The following is an 18,098-nucleotide window of genomic DNA, read 5'->3' as shown; positions in this document are numbered from 1 at the left end:
TTCATTTTACAGTGAGTGAGCATGATTCAGGTAGATTCTATCAAAATCCTCAGGAAAAAATAGAATGATCAAAGCCTACAAGGTTGTCTTTGCAATGGGGCATGGAAGAAGGTCTCCTTAAAAAAAAAGAAAAGAAGAAGAAGGTCTCCTTATGGAGATGAGGGACGTGGGACCCAGTGAAGGGAAGTGCCCGTACCAGGTGGAGGGGGTACCATCCACCCTGCCACCACCCCTTCTCCTGGCGGTGGTCATAGCACCTTGGTTGTCCTTTGGGGACACGCCAGTATTCTGGCCTGGAGAATTCCATGGACTGTGTGGTCCATGGAGCCGCAAAGAGTTGGACACGACTGAGCGACTTTCACTGTCCTTTGGGGAGCCAGCTACATTTGCCAGAGAAAAGACAGGATGCTCAGTTAAATTTGAACTTCAGATTTAACAGCAACAGCAGTTTTATTTTCTTTTTAAAATAATTAATGGCTTCGCTGAGTCTTCGCTGCTGCGCACGGGCTTTCTCTAATTGTGGTGGATGCAGCTACCCTCTAGTTGCAGGCGTGGGCCTCTCACTGTGGTGCCTTCTCTTCTGAAGCACAGGCTCCAGGGCACGCAGGCTTCAGCAGTCGTGGCTCTCAGGCTTAGTTGCCCCACGGCATGTGGGATCTTCCTGGATCAGGGATCGAACCTGTGTCCCCTGCATTAGCAGGTGGATTCTTTACCACTGGACCACCAGGGAAGTCCAACAACAATTTTAAAATATAAGGGTCTCCCACATACTGCATGGAGCATATTTATACTAAAATTTTATTATTCATCTGAAATTCAAATGTAACTCTGTGTGTGTGTGTGTGTGTGTGTGTGTGTGCGTGCACGCTCAGGTGTGTCCGACTCTTTGTGGCCCCATGGACTGCAACCCGCCAGGCTCCTCTGTCCGTGGGATTCTCCAGGCAAGAATACTACAGAGTGGGTTGTCATTTCCTCCTCCAGGGAATCTTCCTGACTCAGGGATCAAACCCACGTCTCTTAAGTCTCCTGCATTGGCAGGTGGATTCTTTACCTCTGGTGCCCCTGGGAAAGCCTCAGATGTAACTAACTGAGCACCTCTGTTTTTATTTGCTGCATCTGGCAGCCAGGACACCTCTTAACTCAAATGGTGAGGATGGGACCGATTCACCCTCCCTTGGTTCCAGGAGCAGGAGGGTGATTGATCCAGGCTTGGCCAGGTGGTGCCTTCTACTCCTGTCATTCCTAGAGACTGGGTCAGAGATGGGGGTCCTGGAAATCTGACCTGCACCACTGAGAAAGACATTTGTTCTTTTTGTTGGGATTGCTAAGTGATGAAAAAAGTAGCTTCTGGGGTTCCAACCAAGGAGAATCTGAAAAAGAATGAAGCCAGGAGAGGACAAACAACTGAAAGATGGAGAGGAATGGAGAGAGAAGAGATTAAACCATAAAGATGTTATTAGGGGGTCCTGGGACCCACCTCATTGAATTGTACCTTCAGTTAGGCTCCCAAATGTCGCTGGAACAGTTGAGGACTCTTTGGATGATGGTGTGATTGAAGATAACGATAGTAACATGATAGAGTGGAAGGCGAAATCTTTAGTGGGGATGGTTAACTGTGTGTGTTCACGCCCAGTCATGTCCGACTCCCCGACCCCATGGACTGTAGACCACCAGGCTCCTCTGTCCATGGAATTTTCCAAGCAAGAATACTGGAGTGGATTGCCACTTCCTTCTCCAGGGGATGCTCCCGACCCAGGGATCAAACCCGCGTCTCATGCATCTCCTTCATTGGCAGGCGGATTCTTTACCACTATGCCACCTGGGATAACTCAGGAGATGGTTACAGGAGATATCAGTCCTACTCAGATGGTGGTTGAAGGGGCCACAGAGCAGAATGGTGTGGTAAAATCAAGAGGAGCATGTGTTCTTGCTGGTGATGGCTCCATTCAGGGTGCTGCCGCTGCTAAAGGTGACGAGGATGCTAGTGATGAAGAGTAGGATGGTGTTGGTAGAGACGATTAAACAAGGAAAAGAGTAGTTGTCAGCCTTAGTCTATCACCACATCCTATCAAGTCAACCACTCTCAATTAAAAAAAATAATCTATTCACTTCTCCACCTACTCCCGGCTGCCACCACCACGGCCTGAACATCCAAACATCTCTTGTGCTTCTCTGGTTAAGTTGCGCCTAACTGGCTTCCTTGCTTCCTGTGCTGTTTCCCTACAGTCTCTGCTCCACAATATAATCAGTAGGGAGAGTGAGATGTTAAAAAATGTAAATTACAACATTTCACTTACTCTTTTCAAAACTGACCAGGAACCTAGACTAGAAACCAGACTCTCTTTTATTGACAGATAGTTGATTTAGAATGTGGCCTTTTCAAAATTTTATTTATGTTTTAATCAGAGTCTAGTCGCTTTACAATATCGTGTTGGTTTCTACCATACATCAACGTGAATTAACCACAGGGATACACAGGTGCCCTCCCTCATGAGCCTTCTTCCCACCTCCCACCCCATCCCACCCCTCTAGGTTGTCACGGAGCACAGGATTTGCACTCCCTGCATCACAGAGCAAATTTCCACTGGCTTTCTAATTTTGCATTTGGTAATGTATTAATATATGTTTCCATGCCACTCTCTCAATTCGTCCCACCCTCTCCTTCCCCCACTGTGTCCAAGTCTGTTCTCTATGTCTGTGTCTCCACTAAGTGTTAGTCGTGTCCAACTCTTTGCCACCCCCATGGACACTGCTGCCTTGCAAATAGGTTCATCAGTACCATCTTTTTAGATTCCATATATACGCATTAATATACTATATTTGTTTTTCTCCCTGACTTACTTCACTCGGTATAATAGGCTCTAGGTTCATCCACCTCATTAGAACTGACTCAAATGCATTCCTTTTCATGGCTGAGTAATATTCCATCATACATATATATACCAAACTTCTTTATCCATTCCTCTGTTGCTTCCACGTAGAGTGTTTTCTTAATTTCTGCTCTACAGCAAAATGATTCAGTTACACACACATTCTTCTTTAAATGTTCTTTTTCATTATGGTTTATCATAGGATACTGAATATAGTTCCCCGTACTATGCAGTAGGACCTTGTTGGTTATTCATTAAAGAACTTTTATATAAAAAAACTGATCTATCTTTTTTCTCTGTAGCCAGCCTAGAAAAATCAACTGAAGGGGGAGATTTTGGAGAAAGAGTGGTTGAAGCTGGAGGGAGAGGCTATTGAGGATGATCTGCAAACAGGACAGGTGCTAGCTGTCCTTCCTACTCCCCCCGCCCCTACCCCTACCCCCTCACCCCCGTTTGTGGGAAGACTGCCTTCCGCCCCCCCCCCCCCCCCCCCCACTTTGCCCTGTGCTGACGCCCCTGCGCTGGGCACAGAGGAGGAGCGCTCCCCGACTGAGTCCGGAGCTGTGGGAAGGGCGTCGGAGGGCAGATTCCCTGAGCTGGGGGTGGGCGGTGGGGTGGCGGGGAGGGCTGAGAGGAACGGCAGAGGCCAGGCAGAGCTGGGAACGGCTGGGATGCGTGGAGAGTGCGGGAGCGGATAGGAGCGAGGAGGGTCTGCGAACAATTGAGGAGCGAGGGCGAAAGGGTGCGCTGGGCAGCGCGTGTGGATCGAGGTGGGGTTGTAGACCGGGATGGGGTCTGAGCGGGGAGGCGGTGCAGGTCCCAGCGCGCAGGTGAGGGGCTGAGGGGCGGAGCCAGGGGCGGAGGGAGGGATCGAGGTCCCAAGGACCCAGTTCTGGCTCCCAGAACCAGGGCGCGCGAGCTGCGGACGCTGGGAGCTCCTGGCAACGGGCGGCAGGCGGGGTCGCGGCTCGGCCATGCGGGTGCACCTGGGCGCGCTGGCCGGCGCGGCGGCGCTGACCGGGGCGCTCAGCTTCGTGCTCCTGGCGGCGGCCATCGGCACTGACTTCTGGTACATCATCGACACGGAGCGCCTGGAGCGGGGCGGCCCGGGGGCGTGGGGCCCGGCGGGGGCCGCCAACCGCAGCCAGCTCGAGCCTCTGAGCTCGCACTCCGGCCTCTGGCGGACCTGCCGGGGTAAGGGGGCACCCGGGGAGCCCGGGCGGTGGCCGGACCTGTTGCTTGGCACGCACTGGGCTCTCAAACCCCGGAGCCCGCGAAACGCGAGGTCCGGGGCCGGACGGGAGTGGCCCGGGGTCCTGGGGCTGCCATCGCCCCTCTCAGAGGTGCCCGGCTCAGCCCACCGCTGCCCCGCACCCCCACACCCCCCGGGTGGGATATCCAGGAGGGACGTGGGGACGAAGGCGCGGGCCGGGTCTGAACCCCCGGGCACACCGCCCCCCTCCCCCCCAACCCACCGATTCCTCTGCCCCACCCAGTCCAGAGCCCGTGCGCGCCGCTGATGAATCCCTTCTGGCAGGAGAACGTGACCGTCAGCGACTCGAGCCGACAACTTCTCAGTGAGTCCGGGGAGGATGAGACGGGGGGCGGAACCGGGGCTGGACGCCAGTTTGGGAGCTTTTATCCAAACAGGGGGCGGGGGCCCTGCGGAGGAGAGGGCGGCCGAGGTGGCCTCTGACACGGGCAGGAGCGGGGGAAGGGGTTTGGGAGAAGGAGGCGGGGCCCTCTGGCTCCACGCGTGAAGTTGTGTGGTGGGGGATTCATTCGACAGACGTTGGCGGCAGGCTTTCGGTGCGCCGGGCACCGGGGTGCTGCGCTCCAAGCCCCAGGCCGAGCGCTCAGGGGGCGCACAGGCTAGCTGGCGAGACCGAGGGGAAAGTGCGCAGTTCCGTTTCAGAGTGGCGCGCAGCACGGGGGAGGGTGACCTGAGCCCGAGGAGACCCCGTAACCAGCCTGGGGAGCTGCCGGCACACCCTGTGATCAGCCGTCGCTGCCTCCTCGCTGTTCAGGACAAGCGCTTGGCAGCACCAAGGATGCAGCAAATATTGGCTGAAAGATCCGAGACTAAAACCAGGAAGCAAAGGACAGCTCCCCATCCCCAGGGGCCACGTGTCTGTTGTTCCTGGCTGACTTCCCAGAGCCTGGCACGGTGCTCCGAAGTCAGAAAAGGCGGCAGTATTTGAGGACAGAATTCTGGCAAGCAAAGGGGGCTGAATAAACACTGGAGGGAGGAGGGAAAATCAGAGTCGTGGTTCAGTTCACAGGCGGCCAGACCCGCAGCTGAACGCTTTCCGTTTCGGCTTTCATTTAATCCCCACAGCCTTCCTACAAAGTTCTTGTCATCTCCATCTTAGTCTTTACTTTTCCAAAGAGGAAACATGCCTAAAGAGAGGTACCATAGAAAGGAAATGATGAGGAAATGAGGACTGAGTTCCACAGACCTTGAAAAGTATGAGCAGCTTTTGATAGACTTACTGAGGGTTGGGGATGGGACTTTAAGAATAAAGACCAGTCCCTGGCATGGCCCACCAGGGCTGCCAGCGCCTCTCTCCAGCCCCAGTCTCCCCTTTGCTCTTTCCTCTCTGGCTGTGTTGGCCATGCATCAGTTCCTGGAAGGTGCCACATTTCCTCCCAACACAGGGACTTTGCACATGCCATTGCCTCCAGCTGGAGTCTCCCTGCTCCCATCCTGCCAGCTTGTCTTGGTCAGTTCCGACTCACAGTACAGGTTGTGTGATATTTTTAGAGTTAAAAGCTGACCCCCTCACTAGACACCAAGCTCCATGCCAGCAGGGACCATGTCTCTCTTGCCACAGCTGGAATCTCAATATTTAGCACAGAGCCTGGGCTTCCCAGGTGGCGCTAGTGGTAAAGAACCTGCTTGCCAATGCAGGAGATGCAGGTTCGATCCCTGGGTGGGGACGATCCCCTGGAGGAGGGCATGGCAACCCACTCCGGTACTCTTGGCTGGAGAATCTCATGGACAGAGGAGCTGGGCAGGCCACAGTCCATAGGGTTGCAGAGTCGGACACGACTGAAGTGACTTAGCACACACAGCATTGGCACAGAGTAGCCCATGAACTAAGGGTGGCTGAGCAGGTGTGAGAGTGAATGCAAACTATTTTTTAGAGGTGGAACCCAGTCAATGTTTGTTGAATGAATAAATGAGTACATGAGTGAACCAGATTGCTTCTCTGAAGTCCACTGGTGTGCTGGAAAATGCTTAACAATTGGCTCGCTGTGGGAAGGGAGCATCTTGATTTGTGGCGTTTGCCAACCTCTGTGGAGTAAATATTCCCACTTTGGTCAGTTTCAAGCTGGCAACATGATGTCAACTGGCTCTGCATATTTCTGAAAACTTAACAGTTGACTGATTCAATGGTTATGAATTGGAGCAAACTCTGGGAGATGGTGGACAGAGGAGCCTACTGTGCTCCAGTCCCTGGGGTCACAAAGAGTAGGACAGGACTTAGTGACAGAACAACAACTCTGATATAATCCAGCTCCAGCACACCATGGGCTGCCCTCTTAGCTCAGTTGGTAAAGAATGTGCCTGCAGTGCGGGAGACCCAGGTTCAATTCCTGGGTTGGGAAGATCCCCTGGAGAAGGAAATGGCAGCTCACTCCAGTATTCTTGCCTGGAGAATTCCATGGACAGAGGAGCCCAGCAGGCTACAGTCCATGGACTCACAAGAGTCAGACACGACTTAGTGACTAAACCACGACCAGCACACCACTGCGTGAAGTCCTCCTGAGGGAAATATCCGCTAGATGCTTGGAATGTGAGGGGGGTGGGTGTGGAGGAAAGGAAGGAATATCACGAACTCTGTCCTCAGCTCCAAGTTGTACCAGGAAGACCTCTGGGTGTTCTCAGAGCATTTCAAGCATCATCAGGAATTCCCATTCAAAAACTCCTGTCATGTGTTAGCTAGCAGGCTTCTAAATGGATCGCTGTGGTCCACGGAGAAGGCTGGAGAATGTAACCAGGAGGTGCTGTGTCAGTTACTACTGCCTTAAAACAAAGTTGGATGTCCCTTTGCACATGAAAATTGTGCTTATGCAGCTTATTTATTTAAAATTAAAAAATGTATTTATTTGGCTGCACCTGGTCTTAGTCGAGACACGTAGGGTCTTGGGTCTTCATTGTGGCATGAGGGATCTTTTTAGTTGTGGCATGCAGGATCTTTAGTTGCAGCATGTGAACTCTTAGTTGTGGCATGCAGGATCTAGTTCCCCGACCAGGGATTGAACCCTGGCCCCCTGCATTGGGAGTGCAGAGTCTTAGCCGCTGGACCAGCAGGGAAGCCCCAGCTTATTTTTGTTTATTTGTTTAATCAAGTAAACAAGAGGGTTTTCCCATGGGGAAGGGGAAAAGAATAATCAAGAATTTTTGTCATAAACTGAGGGCTGGATGTCTAAGTCCAGCTTAGACCTTTACCAGGACCCTCTGTGATCCCGGGGTTGGTGTCTTAACCTGCCTGAACCTCAGTTTCCACATTTATCCAAACGAGAATAACCAAACCCTAAAGGGGTGTGGGGTCAGGATCCCACGAACTAGCTGGATGAAAAAATAGACTTTTACCTGGCACCCCGCTTACTGCCTGGTTCTTATGTGATCTCCCTGTTTCATCAAAGAATGATTTGATGTAAACGTGTTGGACACGTACTAAGAGCTCAATAAACACTAGTCCTCTGTACCTGTCCTTCCAGCCTCTCTTAGATGCAGTCACATCTGTGGCCCTGTGCTGGGCTGGATGCTGGCCTTCAGCCTACTTATCACATCAACGGGTAGACTGGACGGCTAACCAGTCAGCACTGGTCTGGCCGCTCCCTGAAACTTGATAATGCCACAGCCCTGCGTAGTCCAGGGTTTTGAGAAACAGGCAAAACCCACGTCCACAGTCTGTGCATCTTTTCACCCTCTGCCCCAGGCCTAAGCCCCAGCTTCAGCCACCAGCTAGGCATGTCATTGTCATTTAGATGCTTAGTTGTGTTGACTATTTATGACCCCATGGCCTGGACCATGCCAGGCTTCCCTGTCCTTCACTATCTCCCAGAGTTTGCTCAAACTCATGTCCATTGAGTCGATGATGCCATCCAACCATCTCATCCTCTGTCGTCCCTTCTCCTGCCCTCAATCTCCCCCAGCGTCAGGGTCTTTTCCAATGAGTCGGCTCTTCACATCAGGTGGTCAGAATATTAGCGCTTCAGCTTCAATGTCAGTCCTTCCAATGAATAATCAGGGTTGATTTCCTTTAGAATCGACTGGTTTCATCTCCTTGCTGTCCAAGGGACTCTCAGGAGTCCTCTCCAGCACCACAATTCGGTGCTCAGCCTTCTTTATGGTCCAACTCTCACATCTGTACATGATGGCTTTGGGCAAATTCCTCTACCTCTCTGAGTCTCAGTTCCCTCATGGGCAAACTGAAGATAACTCTCATCTCTCCTTATAAGAACAGTCGAGGATGAAATGAGAGAGTGTATTTAAAGAGCCTCACGCAGTGTCTGGCCCCGTAAGTGTACCCTGAGTGTTAGCTGCTCTTACTACCATTGTACCATCAGAGAGGAGGCTGGCCCTTCAGGCCTCATGTTCACTGAAAATCACCCCCAGACACAGCTTTTCCCCGGAATCTCTTTATCCCCAGAAAGAGTTTTGAATGTTGACCAATTTCTTTTATTACATGAAGAGGCTGTGTTCCTTTTTGGACCTGCAGAAAAGTCATAGAGGACAGAGGCCAAGTGACACGCAGCATGTTCTGTGAGTCAGCCTTCTAGACAGACCCCCCCTTGAGGGTGTATGGGAAGAACCATTGATTTTTTTCTCCAAGAAAACCCACGTGGGCAGCTTGCTTCTGTACCCAGTAAAACTTCACCTTGCTTGGATATTTTATCTTCTTGATTAGCTCTGGGGAATGTCAAGGGTTTGGTTCCCTGGCTAGGGACTGGGATTCTTTTTGGCAAAGAGAGGCAGTCTTCAAATTCAGCACAGTTTATTATTATTACTTTTATATTTTAAAAATATTTTCTTGGCCCTGCTGCATGGCATGTGGGATATTAGTTCCCTGACCAGGGATTGAACCTTTGCCCTTTGCATTGGAAGCTCAGCGTCTTAACCACTGGACTGCCAGGGAAGCCCCAGCACAGTTTAGATAAAAGAGCCACAGTTTAGATCCACTCAGGCCAGCTGTATCAGCCTTTTGAAAGTAAGTGATCGAAACTCAAATCATAATGTACATGCATGCTAAGTCGCTTCAGTTGTGTCTGACTCTTTGTGATCCTATGGACTGTAGCCCACCAGGCTCCTCTGTCCATGGGATTCTCCAGGCAAGAATACTGGAGTGGGTTGCCATGCCCTCCTCCAGGGATCTTCCCGACCCAGGGATCGAACCCGAATCTCCTGCGGCTCCTGCATTGCTGGCAGATTCTTTACTGCTGAGCCTCCAGGGAAGCTCCGAAATCATACTAGTTGAAACAAAACGCGGAATTCCTGGTCCATGGAAATGAAAAGCTCAAGCCTCCCAGGATCTAAAGAGTTAAACAATTTCTTTCGTCTTCTCTCTGGGCTTTGCCTCTGTCTGGGTTCTGCTTTCAACTAAATCCTCTCCTGTCTCAGCAACCAAAATGGGAGGAGACTGTTGCCCAATCATTCTGCAACTCCAGGTGGGTCTCTTATTGGATCAGATCGGATCACATGCCCAGGACTGAGCCAATCAGTGTGGCCGAGGGCAAGGAGTGTGCTGATTGGCTAGGCTGAGTCATGTGCCTCTCTCAACAAGATGGGGTGGGGTCAACCTCATCATAGATAAGGTCCCCCTTACCAGTTGTGTGACTTCTGGCCAGTCAGATGCTTCCATAAATGGGCTGTTTTATAAACAACAAGGCCCTACTGTATAGCACAGGGAACTATATTCAATAGCCTGAAATACACTATAATGGAAAAGAATATGAAAAAGGATGTATATATATGTATAACTGAGTCACCTTGCCTACAGCAGTAATTAACGTAACACTGTAATTCAACTCTACTGCAATGAAAAATAAATTTAAAAAATAAATGGGCTGCTTTGAGATGAAATGAGATCATATAAGCAAAGCGTCCAGCATAGTTGTTTCAGTCACTCAGAGATGGTTAAGAATCCAGCTTAGGTTACCTAAAACAGGAGGGGAGTTGTTGTCTCCTTGTAAGTCATGTTACCTCCCTGAGCCTCAGGCTTCTCATCTGTAAAATGGGGCTTTGTTATTACTCAGCAGCAAAGTCGTGTCCAGCTCTTTGGGACCCTGTGGACTGCAGCACTCCAGGCTTCCCTGTCCTTCACTGTCTCTCAGAGTTTGCTCAAACTCATGTCCATGGAATCAGTGATGCCATCCAACCATCTTGTCCTCTGTTGTCCCCTTTTCCTCCTGCCCTAAAATGGGGCTAATCATTGCACACTTTTTTTTTTTTTTTTGACTTAATGCTGGGGATAAAACACGGTGAGACTGGTGGGGTGCTTTCCACATACAGCTTAGTGTCTAGTGCAGGAGGCAGATAATAAACACCTGGTGACCAGTGAATAAATAAACATAAAATGGTTTCAAATAATAGTAGGTGTAACAAAGGAAATAAAATAGGGGCATGGAATAAAGGGAGGTGGGGACCCCTTTCTATGGAGTGCTTGAAGAGCAGTAAAAATAACAGTCAGTGCTTAAAGAGCAGGAGCTGTGTGCCAGACCCTGTCCTGAGGTCTTCACGTGTTTCAATCCATTTAATCTCCACAACAGTCCCACGAAGCAGGTACTGTGATTTATCCTCCTCACTTTTCAAATGAGGAAACCAAGGCATGGGGAGGTTGGGTAAGTGACCAAAGTTTTCCCACTAACTGGTTGATCTGGGATTTGAACACAGGCAGTTTCTACTCTCTTAGAATGATGCTACACTGAGGGTAATTTCAGTATAATGTGAGTGTGCTGAAACCGGAAGGAAAATTCCTAGCCTGTTTCTTGGGTTCAGAGTCCCGCTCTTCTCCACTGCCCGCATAGGAGCTCAACACTTGAGAACTAAGATTACCATGTAGAATTAATAATGCTAATAATGTTGACAGGTCATTTTTTTCATCAAGAGCAAATAGGTACCCAGGTGCAAGAGATTTTTTCGATTCAGAAATGCTTTGTTGCAAAGGAAAAGGAACCCCAGAGAAAAGCCAAGATGTTCATGCTAAGAATAACTGCATGAAGGATCCCTTATCGCACTGTTCAAAGAATAGCTTGAAAAAAAAAAAAAAGAATAGCTTGATGGGCAGAGCAGGCTTCCGGAATGCTTGCGAGGTCAGAAAGCCCTGGGGTAGTTAAAGAAGTAATAGTCTTTCTGTTATAGAGAGCAGAGAGGTGCGTGCATGCTGTCGTGTCCGACTCTTTGTGACCCATGGACTGTAGCCCACCAGGCTCCTCTGTCCATGGGATTCTCCAGGCAAGAATACTGGAGTGGGCTGCCATGCCTTCTCCAGGGAATTTTTCCCAACCCAAAGGTCTAGCCTGCGTCTCCTGCATTGCAGGCAGATTTTTTTTTTTTTTTTTTTAACCACTGAGCCAAGCTAAGAGAACAGAGAGGTATCATTCTCCAACATCAGAAGCACTAGCAAAAGAAGAACGTTTCAGGAACCATTTCCCAAAGGGGAAAACGTCACTATCTTTAGTTTCAAACCTTGTCAGTGTGACTTGGAGACTCCACAAGATCCTCAGAGATATTCAATCCTATTATACCTGGTAAGGAAGTGGATTTTTATTTTTTTTGTGAATTTTCAAATCTGTTGTCACCAGAATGTGGCTCCGTGGAAGACTGGGACTGCATCTTTGTCGTCTTCCTGATCTCCAACACAATTATTATTTTAAATAATTTTATTTATTTATGGCTCTTCTGGGTCTTCAGTGTTGCTCAGGGCTTTGCTCTAGTTTCGGCGTGAGGGCTGCTCATTGCGGTGGCTTCTCTTGTTGTGGAGCATGGGCTCTAGGGTGCTTGCGCTTCAGTAGTTGAGGGTCCCAGGCTGTAGCTACTCTGTGGCATGTGGGATCTTCCTGGACCAGGGATCAAGCCCGTGTCTCCTGCATTGGCAGGTAGACTCTTTACCACTGAGTCACCAGGGAAGTCCATGATTAATTCTAGATGGTAATCTTAGCTCTCCTGTGTTGTGCTCCTACTGTAAACACTGTAGCGGATTGGGTTCATTGATTCTTTTGTTTTTGCCACGCAGCACGTGGAATCTTATTTCCTAGACAAGGGATCAAACTCAGGCTCCTGCATTGGAAGTGCGGGGTCTTAGCCACTGGACCACCGGGGAAGTCCCAAAACTGTAGTGGATTGAAGGGTATCACCCTCCAGAAAAATGTGTCCATGTCCTAACAGAGTCCAGGACCCAGGAATGGGACCTCATTTGGAAAAAGTATCTTTGCCACTATAGTTAAGGCTCTCAAGATCACTGTGGACTAACCTACATTCTATGACAAGTGTCCTCGTAAGGAAAGGAGAATTGCAGAGGAGAGAAGAGAAGGTCCTAGGAAGATGGAGGTGGACATCAGAAGGATGTTGCCACCAGCCAAGGAATGCCAAGCCTTGCCAGCAACCACCAGAGGTTGGAAGAGGCAGGAAGGAGTCTCCCCCAGAGCCTCTGCAGGGACCAAGTTCCTGCTGACACCTTGATGTGAGAAAATAAATTCCTCCTGCTTTTAAGACATGTGCTGTTGTTGCTCAGTTTCTAAGTCATATCTGACTCTTTTCGACCCCATGGACTGCCGCACGCCAGGCTCCTCTGTCCTTTACTATCTCCCAGAGTTTGCTCAAACTCATATCCATTGAGTCGGTGATGCTATCTAACCATCTCATCCCCTGCCGCCCCCTTCTCCTTTTGCCTTCAATCTTTCCCAGCATCAGGGTCTGTTCCAATGAGTCAGCTCTTCGCATCAGGTGGCCAAAGTATTGGAGCTTCAGCTTCAGTCCTTCCAATGAATATTCAGGGTTGATTTCCTTTAGGATGGACTGGTTGGATCTCCTTGCTGTCCAAGGGACTCTCAAGAGTCTTCTCCAGTGCGACAGTTTGAAAGCATCAATTCTTCAGTGCTCAGCCTTCTTTATGGTCCAACTCTCACATCCATGACACCTAGTTTGTAGTAATTTATGATGTCAGCTCTAGGAAATTAAAACAGCCATCTCAGGTATAGAAGTGGCCACCTTGTTTTTTCCTCATCATACTCATGTCCTTTGTGACACTCAGTCTGTAATCATCCCCTTTATTTTCCTGAGAGTCTGTCTCCTTCCTGGACTGTGATGTCCGTGAGGCCAGAGACCTTGTTGCCTGCTGATCCCCAGGCTCTGTGGGGCCCATAGACATTTGTTTCCGAAAAAGGTACATTTGCTTCCGAATGAGATGCACCTGGAGATGGGGACCTTTCCAAGTAGAACAGAACTCAGAATCAATATTTATGTCCCCAGACAGCAGTCCTGAAAATCAAAAACTAACAAAAGACCAAGGCACATAGAAAAAAAAGTACTAAACCAAAATTTCAGCAGGAAATGTTACAACTCTCCCAGGGGGAGCCCTGTTCTCCTCCAGATATTTAATTGAACATGTACAGGAATTCAGCCGGTAGCGTGTCTGGGGAGCTCACACGTGGGGCTGCAGGGACGGACCAACTCCGGGAAACCTCATTAATTTCTAAATGAGAAATGATTTCATTTCTCAGCCAGCGTCTGGAGGCAGTGCCGTGCAGCTGACAGGTCTTAACGGAACCCGGTTTTCACACCAGCTGTTGTGGTCCCTCAGTTCTTGCCCCTCCTACACGGCTGCCTCCCTCACCTCCTTCAGGTCAGTAGCGTACCAGGCTCCTCCGTCCATGGAATTTTCCGGGCGGGGGTACTGGAGTGGGTTGCCATTTCCTTCTCCAGGGGGTCTTCCCGACCCAGGGATTGAACCCGGGTCTCCCACATTGCGGGCAGACGCTTTACCATCTGAGTCACTAGCGAAGCAAGTTGTGGCTAATTGGTGTTATAGTATGGCAAAAACCAATACAACATTGTAAAGCAATTATTCTCCAATTTAAAAATAATGGGTGCATTATTATTTTTAAATAAACTAATAAACATTAAAAAAAAAAAATCTTCCCGATGGCTCCGGAGCCCCGAGCCCCACGCGAGCTGCTGTGAACGCTCTCCCCTCCCCACGTCCTCATTCTCCCTCACCCGCAGCCACCCTCGTGGCTCTCCCTGAGGAGGCCCCAGCGGGCACACCCCCTCCCATCTCTGACCCCCCTGCTCCATCCTCCCCTGTGGTCCCTCAGTTCTTGCCCCTCCTACACGGCTGCCTCCCTCACCTCCTTCAGGTCTTTGCTCTGACGTCACTTCCTCAGTAGAGCCGCTGCCCTGCCCCCTTCCTTCAGGTCTTTGCTCTGACGTCACTTCCTCAGTAGAGCCGCTGTCCTGCCCCCTTCCTTCAGGTCTTTGCTCTGACGTCACTTCCTCAGTAGAGCCGCTGCCCTGCCCCCTTCCTCCAGGTCTTTGCTCTGACGTCACTTCCTCAGTAGAGCCGCTGTCCTGCCCCCTTCCTTCAGGTCTTTGCTCTGACGTCACTTCCTCAGTAGAGCCGCTGCCCTGCCCCCTTCCTTCAGGTCTTTGCTCTGACGTCACTTCCTCAGTAGAGCCGCTGTCCTGCCCCCTTCCTTCAGGTCTTTGCTCTGACGTCACTTCCTCAGTAGAGCCGCTGCCCTGCCCCCTTCCTTCAGGTCTTTGCTCTGACGTCACTTCCTCAGTAGAGCCGCTGCCCTGCCCTCTTCCTTCAGGTCTTTGCTCTGACGTCACTTCCTCAGTAGAGCCACTGCCCTGCCCGCTTCTCAGCGTTGTTCACGCCGTTCCCCGTGCATTTGTCACCATTTCTCAACTTCGTCACTTGTTCACTGCTGACCCCACAAGGCAAAAGTCTTGGTGAATTTGCCTATGCATCTGCCAATCTAGGAACAGAGCCTGGCACCCAGCCCGTACTCGATAAAACGTGTGCTCAGTGAACAAGTGAACGAACAAGGACAATACTTACTTATGGGGTGCATGGCATTTAAATGAGATGGTACTTACGCAGCACAAAGCCTGGCATATCTGAGCTTCGATAACCGTGGCTATTAATCATATTAATGGCTTCCCAGGTGGCGCTAGTGGTAAAGAACCCGCCTGTCAGTGCAGGAGACATAAGAGATGCAGGTTCGATCCTTGGGTCAGGAGATGCCCTGGAGGAGGGCATGGCAACCCTCTCCAGTATTCTTGCCTGGAGAATCCCAAGGACAGAGGAGCCTGGTGGGCTACAGTCCAGAGGGTTGCAAAGAGTCTGACACGACTGAGCGACTTAGCAGCAGCACATTAATCGTATTTTATCATGACGATTCTTTATAATTTTGTTATTTATTCAGGCTGTGTCTGGTCTTTGTTGCTGCTCGGACTTTTCTCTAGTTGTGGTTCCAGGGCTTCTCTTGTTTCAGAGCACGTGCTCCAGAGCACAGGCTCAATAGTTGTAGCACATGTGGGATCTTCCCAGATCAGGGATCAAACCTGTGTCTCCCACATGAGCAGGCAGATTCTTTACCCTTGAGCCACCAGGAAGCCCATATCATCATCACTATCGGCAGTAGTAGTGGTGATTTCCCCGCCTCCCCCAGCGTTTGGGTGCTGGTCACAGGAAGTGCTCTGTGGGTGTTTGCTGATTGATTGAAGGATGTAAGTAACTGCCTCCTTCTGTCTCCCCTAAGCCATGCACGGGACGTTCGTGATTCTGCTGCCGCTCAGCCTGATCCTCATGGTTTTCGGGGGCATGACGGGCTTTCTGAGCTTCCTCCTGCGAGCCTCCTGCCTCCTTGTGCTCACGGGGACCCTCTTCCTCTTTGGAGGTAGGTGCCCGCCCGGCATGGGGCCCCGGGTGCCGGGAGGGGCCGCACACGGTCCGCCAGAAGGAAGGAGGGTGGGGGAGACCGCATCGCCTCTGGGGCTCGGTTTGCCCCGCTGTGATCTCCTAGCCGGAAGGGGTGAACGGGTTTCCTGCCCAGGGTCCCTGGGTCTGAGGTCCCAGGAGAGAAGCCTGGGGGTGAGAGCAGCTTCCAAGAATCGTTTTCACTGTTTCACAAAAGAAGCTGAGTCCTGAGCGCTTCAGGGTCAGGGTCGCGGGCTGGCGGAGACGCGCTCTCTCATGCACACCTGCCATCCTGATAGACATTGCTTTGCTTTGATTGATTAAAATCAGGCAAGTCGGCAATGGCTGGGTTTCAAAAATGGGATCTAGCACTTAGCTGGTAGTTTTATAGCCTCCTGCTTATTTACTTATTTACTGGCTACGCTGCATGGCTTGTGGGGTCTCCGTTCCCTGACTAAGGATTGAATCTGAGCCCTTGGCAGTGAAAGTGCGGAGTCCTAACCACTGGGCCATGAGGGAATTTTCCTGGGTCATCTGAAATGGTCCTTAAAAAAAAGAACAAGAACAGAGACTTCCCTGGTGGTCCAGCGGCTAAGACTTCATGCTCTCCAGGCAGGGGACCTGCCTTCTGCCCCTGCTCAGGGAACTAGACCCCGCATGCTGCAGCTAAACACCCTGAACCGTCACATAAACCCAAACACAAAACAGGAACAGGGGTGACACACACTTGGAATCCATGGAGGGAACAGCAAAAGCAGTGCCTGGAGGTGAGATACCATAAAGCTCCCTCCCATCCACTGTAATATTAAGAATATCGGCCTTGATAGTTTGCCCAGTGATGAATTCTCCAAATGCGCCTCCTTGGGAGAAGTCTCCATCTCTGATTTGCCACGAAACCAGGTAATGAGCACTTGACATGTGGCAGGCGCCAATGTGGAGCTGAGATGTAGATTGAGGTTAATGTGTTTAAACAGCTACCCGGGGCCAGCGACGAGACTGGACAGTGGGTCCTAATCACATGGGGATGGGGACCTGCCGTGTGCAGGGTGCTGTTCTGGGTGCTGGGGAATCCAGCGTGGACCCCTTGGGACTCACGCAGGGGCAGATGGACATTAGCTGGTTCACAAAGAGATGCAAAATTCCAGTTCTGACCTGGGCAGTGATGGAGCGCCATGAGGCGCTGTGAAACTGTGGGAGGGGGTGGTTTGGCCAGCTCTGGGCGGGCAGGGCGGGGAGGTCCGGGAATTGACAGGAGCTGAGATGGATGGGGGCTTCCCAGGGGGCTCAGTGGTAAAGAATCTGCCTACCAATTTGAGGGAGATGCAGGTTCCATCCCTGGGTGGGGAAGATCCCCTGGAGGAGGACATGGCAACCCACTCCAGTATTCTTGCCTGGGACATCCCCTGACAGAGGACACGGGCCCCCCCCCCCCCCCACTTAAGATGGATGGGGAGGAGTTACCAGCGGCAGGAGGGGCAGGGACAGAGGACGGGGCCGCAGTGGGAAGGAGGGGTGGTGCTGGGTGTATGTGGGGTCCATCTGCTGTCCTCTGTCCCCACCGCAGCCCTGGTGACCCTTGCCGGCATCAGCGTCTACATCGCCTACTCGGCCGCGGCCTTCCGGGAGGCGCTGTGTCTCCTGCAGGAGAAGACTCTGCTGGCCCAGGTGGACATCCGCTTCGGCTGGTCCCTGGCCTTGGGCTGGGTCAGCTGCGTCGCCGAGCTGCTCACCGGGGCCACCTTCCTGGTGGCGGCCCGCGTGCTTAGCCTGAGACGGCGGGAGGACCAGGCCATCTGAACGGGGGGCCGGGGTCGGGGGGCGGCTCCGGCTCGAGGGCGGAGGGTGCGGCTTGGACTGGAGGGTCCGGTGCTCGGGGACACCGTCCTGGCGGGCTGCGGCTTCCTCCTGGTCCGAGGCTACCACCAGAGAGCTGCTGTGGGCTGAGCCCCGCGTCTGGCGGTCACGTTAGTGCTGCCTGGCGTGGGGGATGCTGTGTCCAGGCACCTGTGTGTCTGTGGACTCTGGAGGATCCCAAACCCGTGAGACCACAAAAGCACCCCCTGCATCACTGCAGCCTCCGTGCGCTTCCCTGGCTTCACTGCATCCTCACACCTGCCCTTTGGATGAGTCTCTCTTCTCTGTTAAGGAAATGGAGGACCAGTGAGGTTAGGTAAGTGTTGGAAAAACACACAGCGAACTAGAGGCATGTTCTCCGACATCGCAGCTTTTCTGGGCGGTTCAGGCTGACTGGCTGCGACCTGGATCGTGTGTGTGGAGGTTGCTGAATCTCGGA

General features: G+C 51.4%; 1 protein-coding gene across 2 annotated transcripts; it reads left to right on the top strand.

The window, feature by feature from the left end:
• The first annotated feature begins 3,844 nt into the window (after window positions 1-3,844).
• On the top strand, window positions 3,845-17,602 carry TMEM114 (transmembrane protein 114). Of its 2 annotated transcripts, XM_061153954.1 has the most exons (4): window positions 3,845-4,064; window positions 4,367-4,447; window positions 15,648-15,785; window positions 17,370-17,602. In XM_061153954.1, exons 1-4 carry the CDS (start codon window positions 3,845-3,847, stop codon window positions 17,600-17,602), a joined length of 672 nt encoding a protein of 223 aa, XP_061009937.1. The 2 variants fall into 2 exon arrangements, with proteins under 2 accessions (XP_061009937.1, XP_061009939.1); XM_061153956.1 differs by lacking the exon at window positions 15,648-15,785.
• The last annotated feature ends 496 nt before the right edge of the window (window positions 17,603-18,098 follow it).

The sequence above is a fragment of the Dama dama genome, chromosome 10, assembly GCF_033118175.1.
Source record: "Dama dama isolate Ldn47 chromosome 10, ASM3311817v1, whole genome shotgun sequence".
Classification (NCBI taxonomy): domain Eukaryota; kingdom Metazoa; phylum Chordata; class Mammalia; order Artiodactyla; family Cervidae; genus Dama; species Dama dama.
Note: the sequence above shows the minus strand (reverse complement) of the source record. Positions and strands in the feature narration are given on the sequence as shown.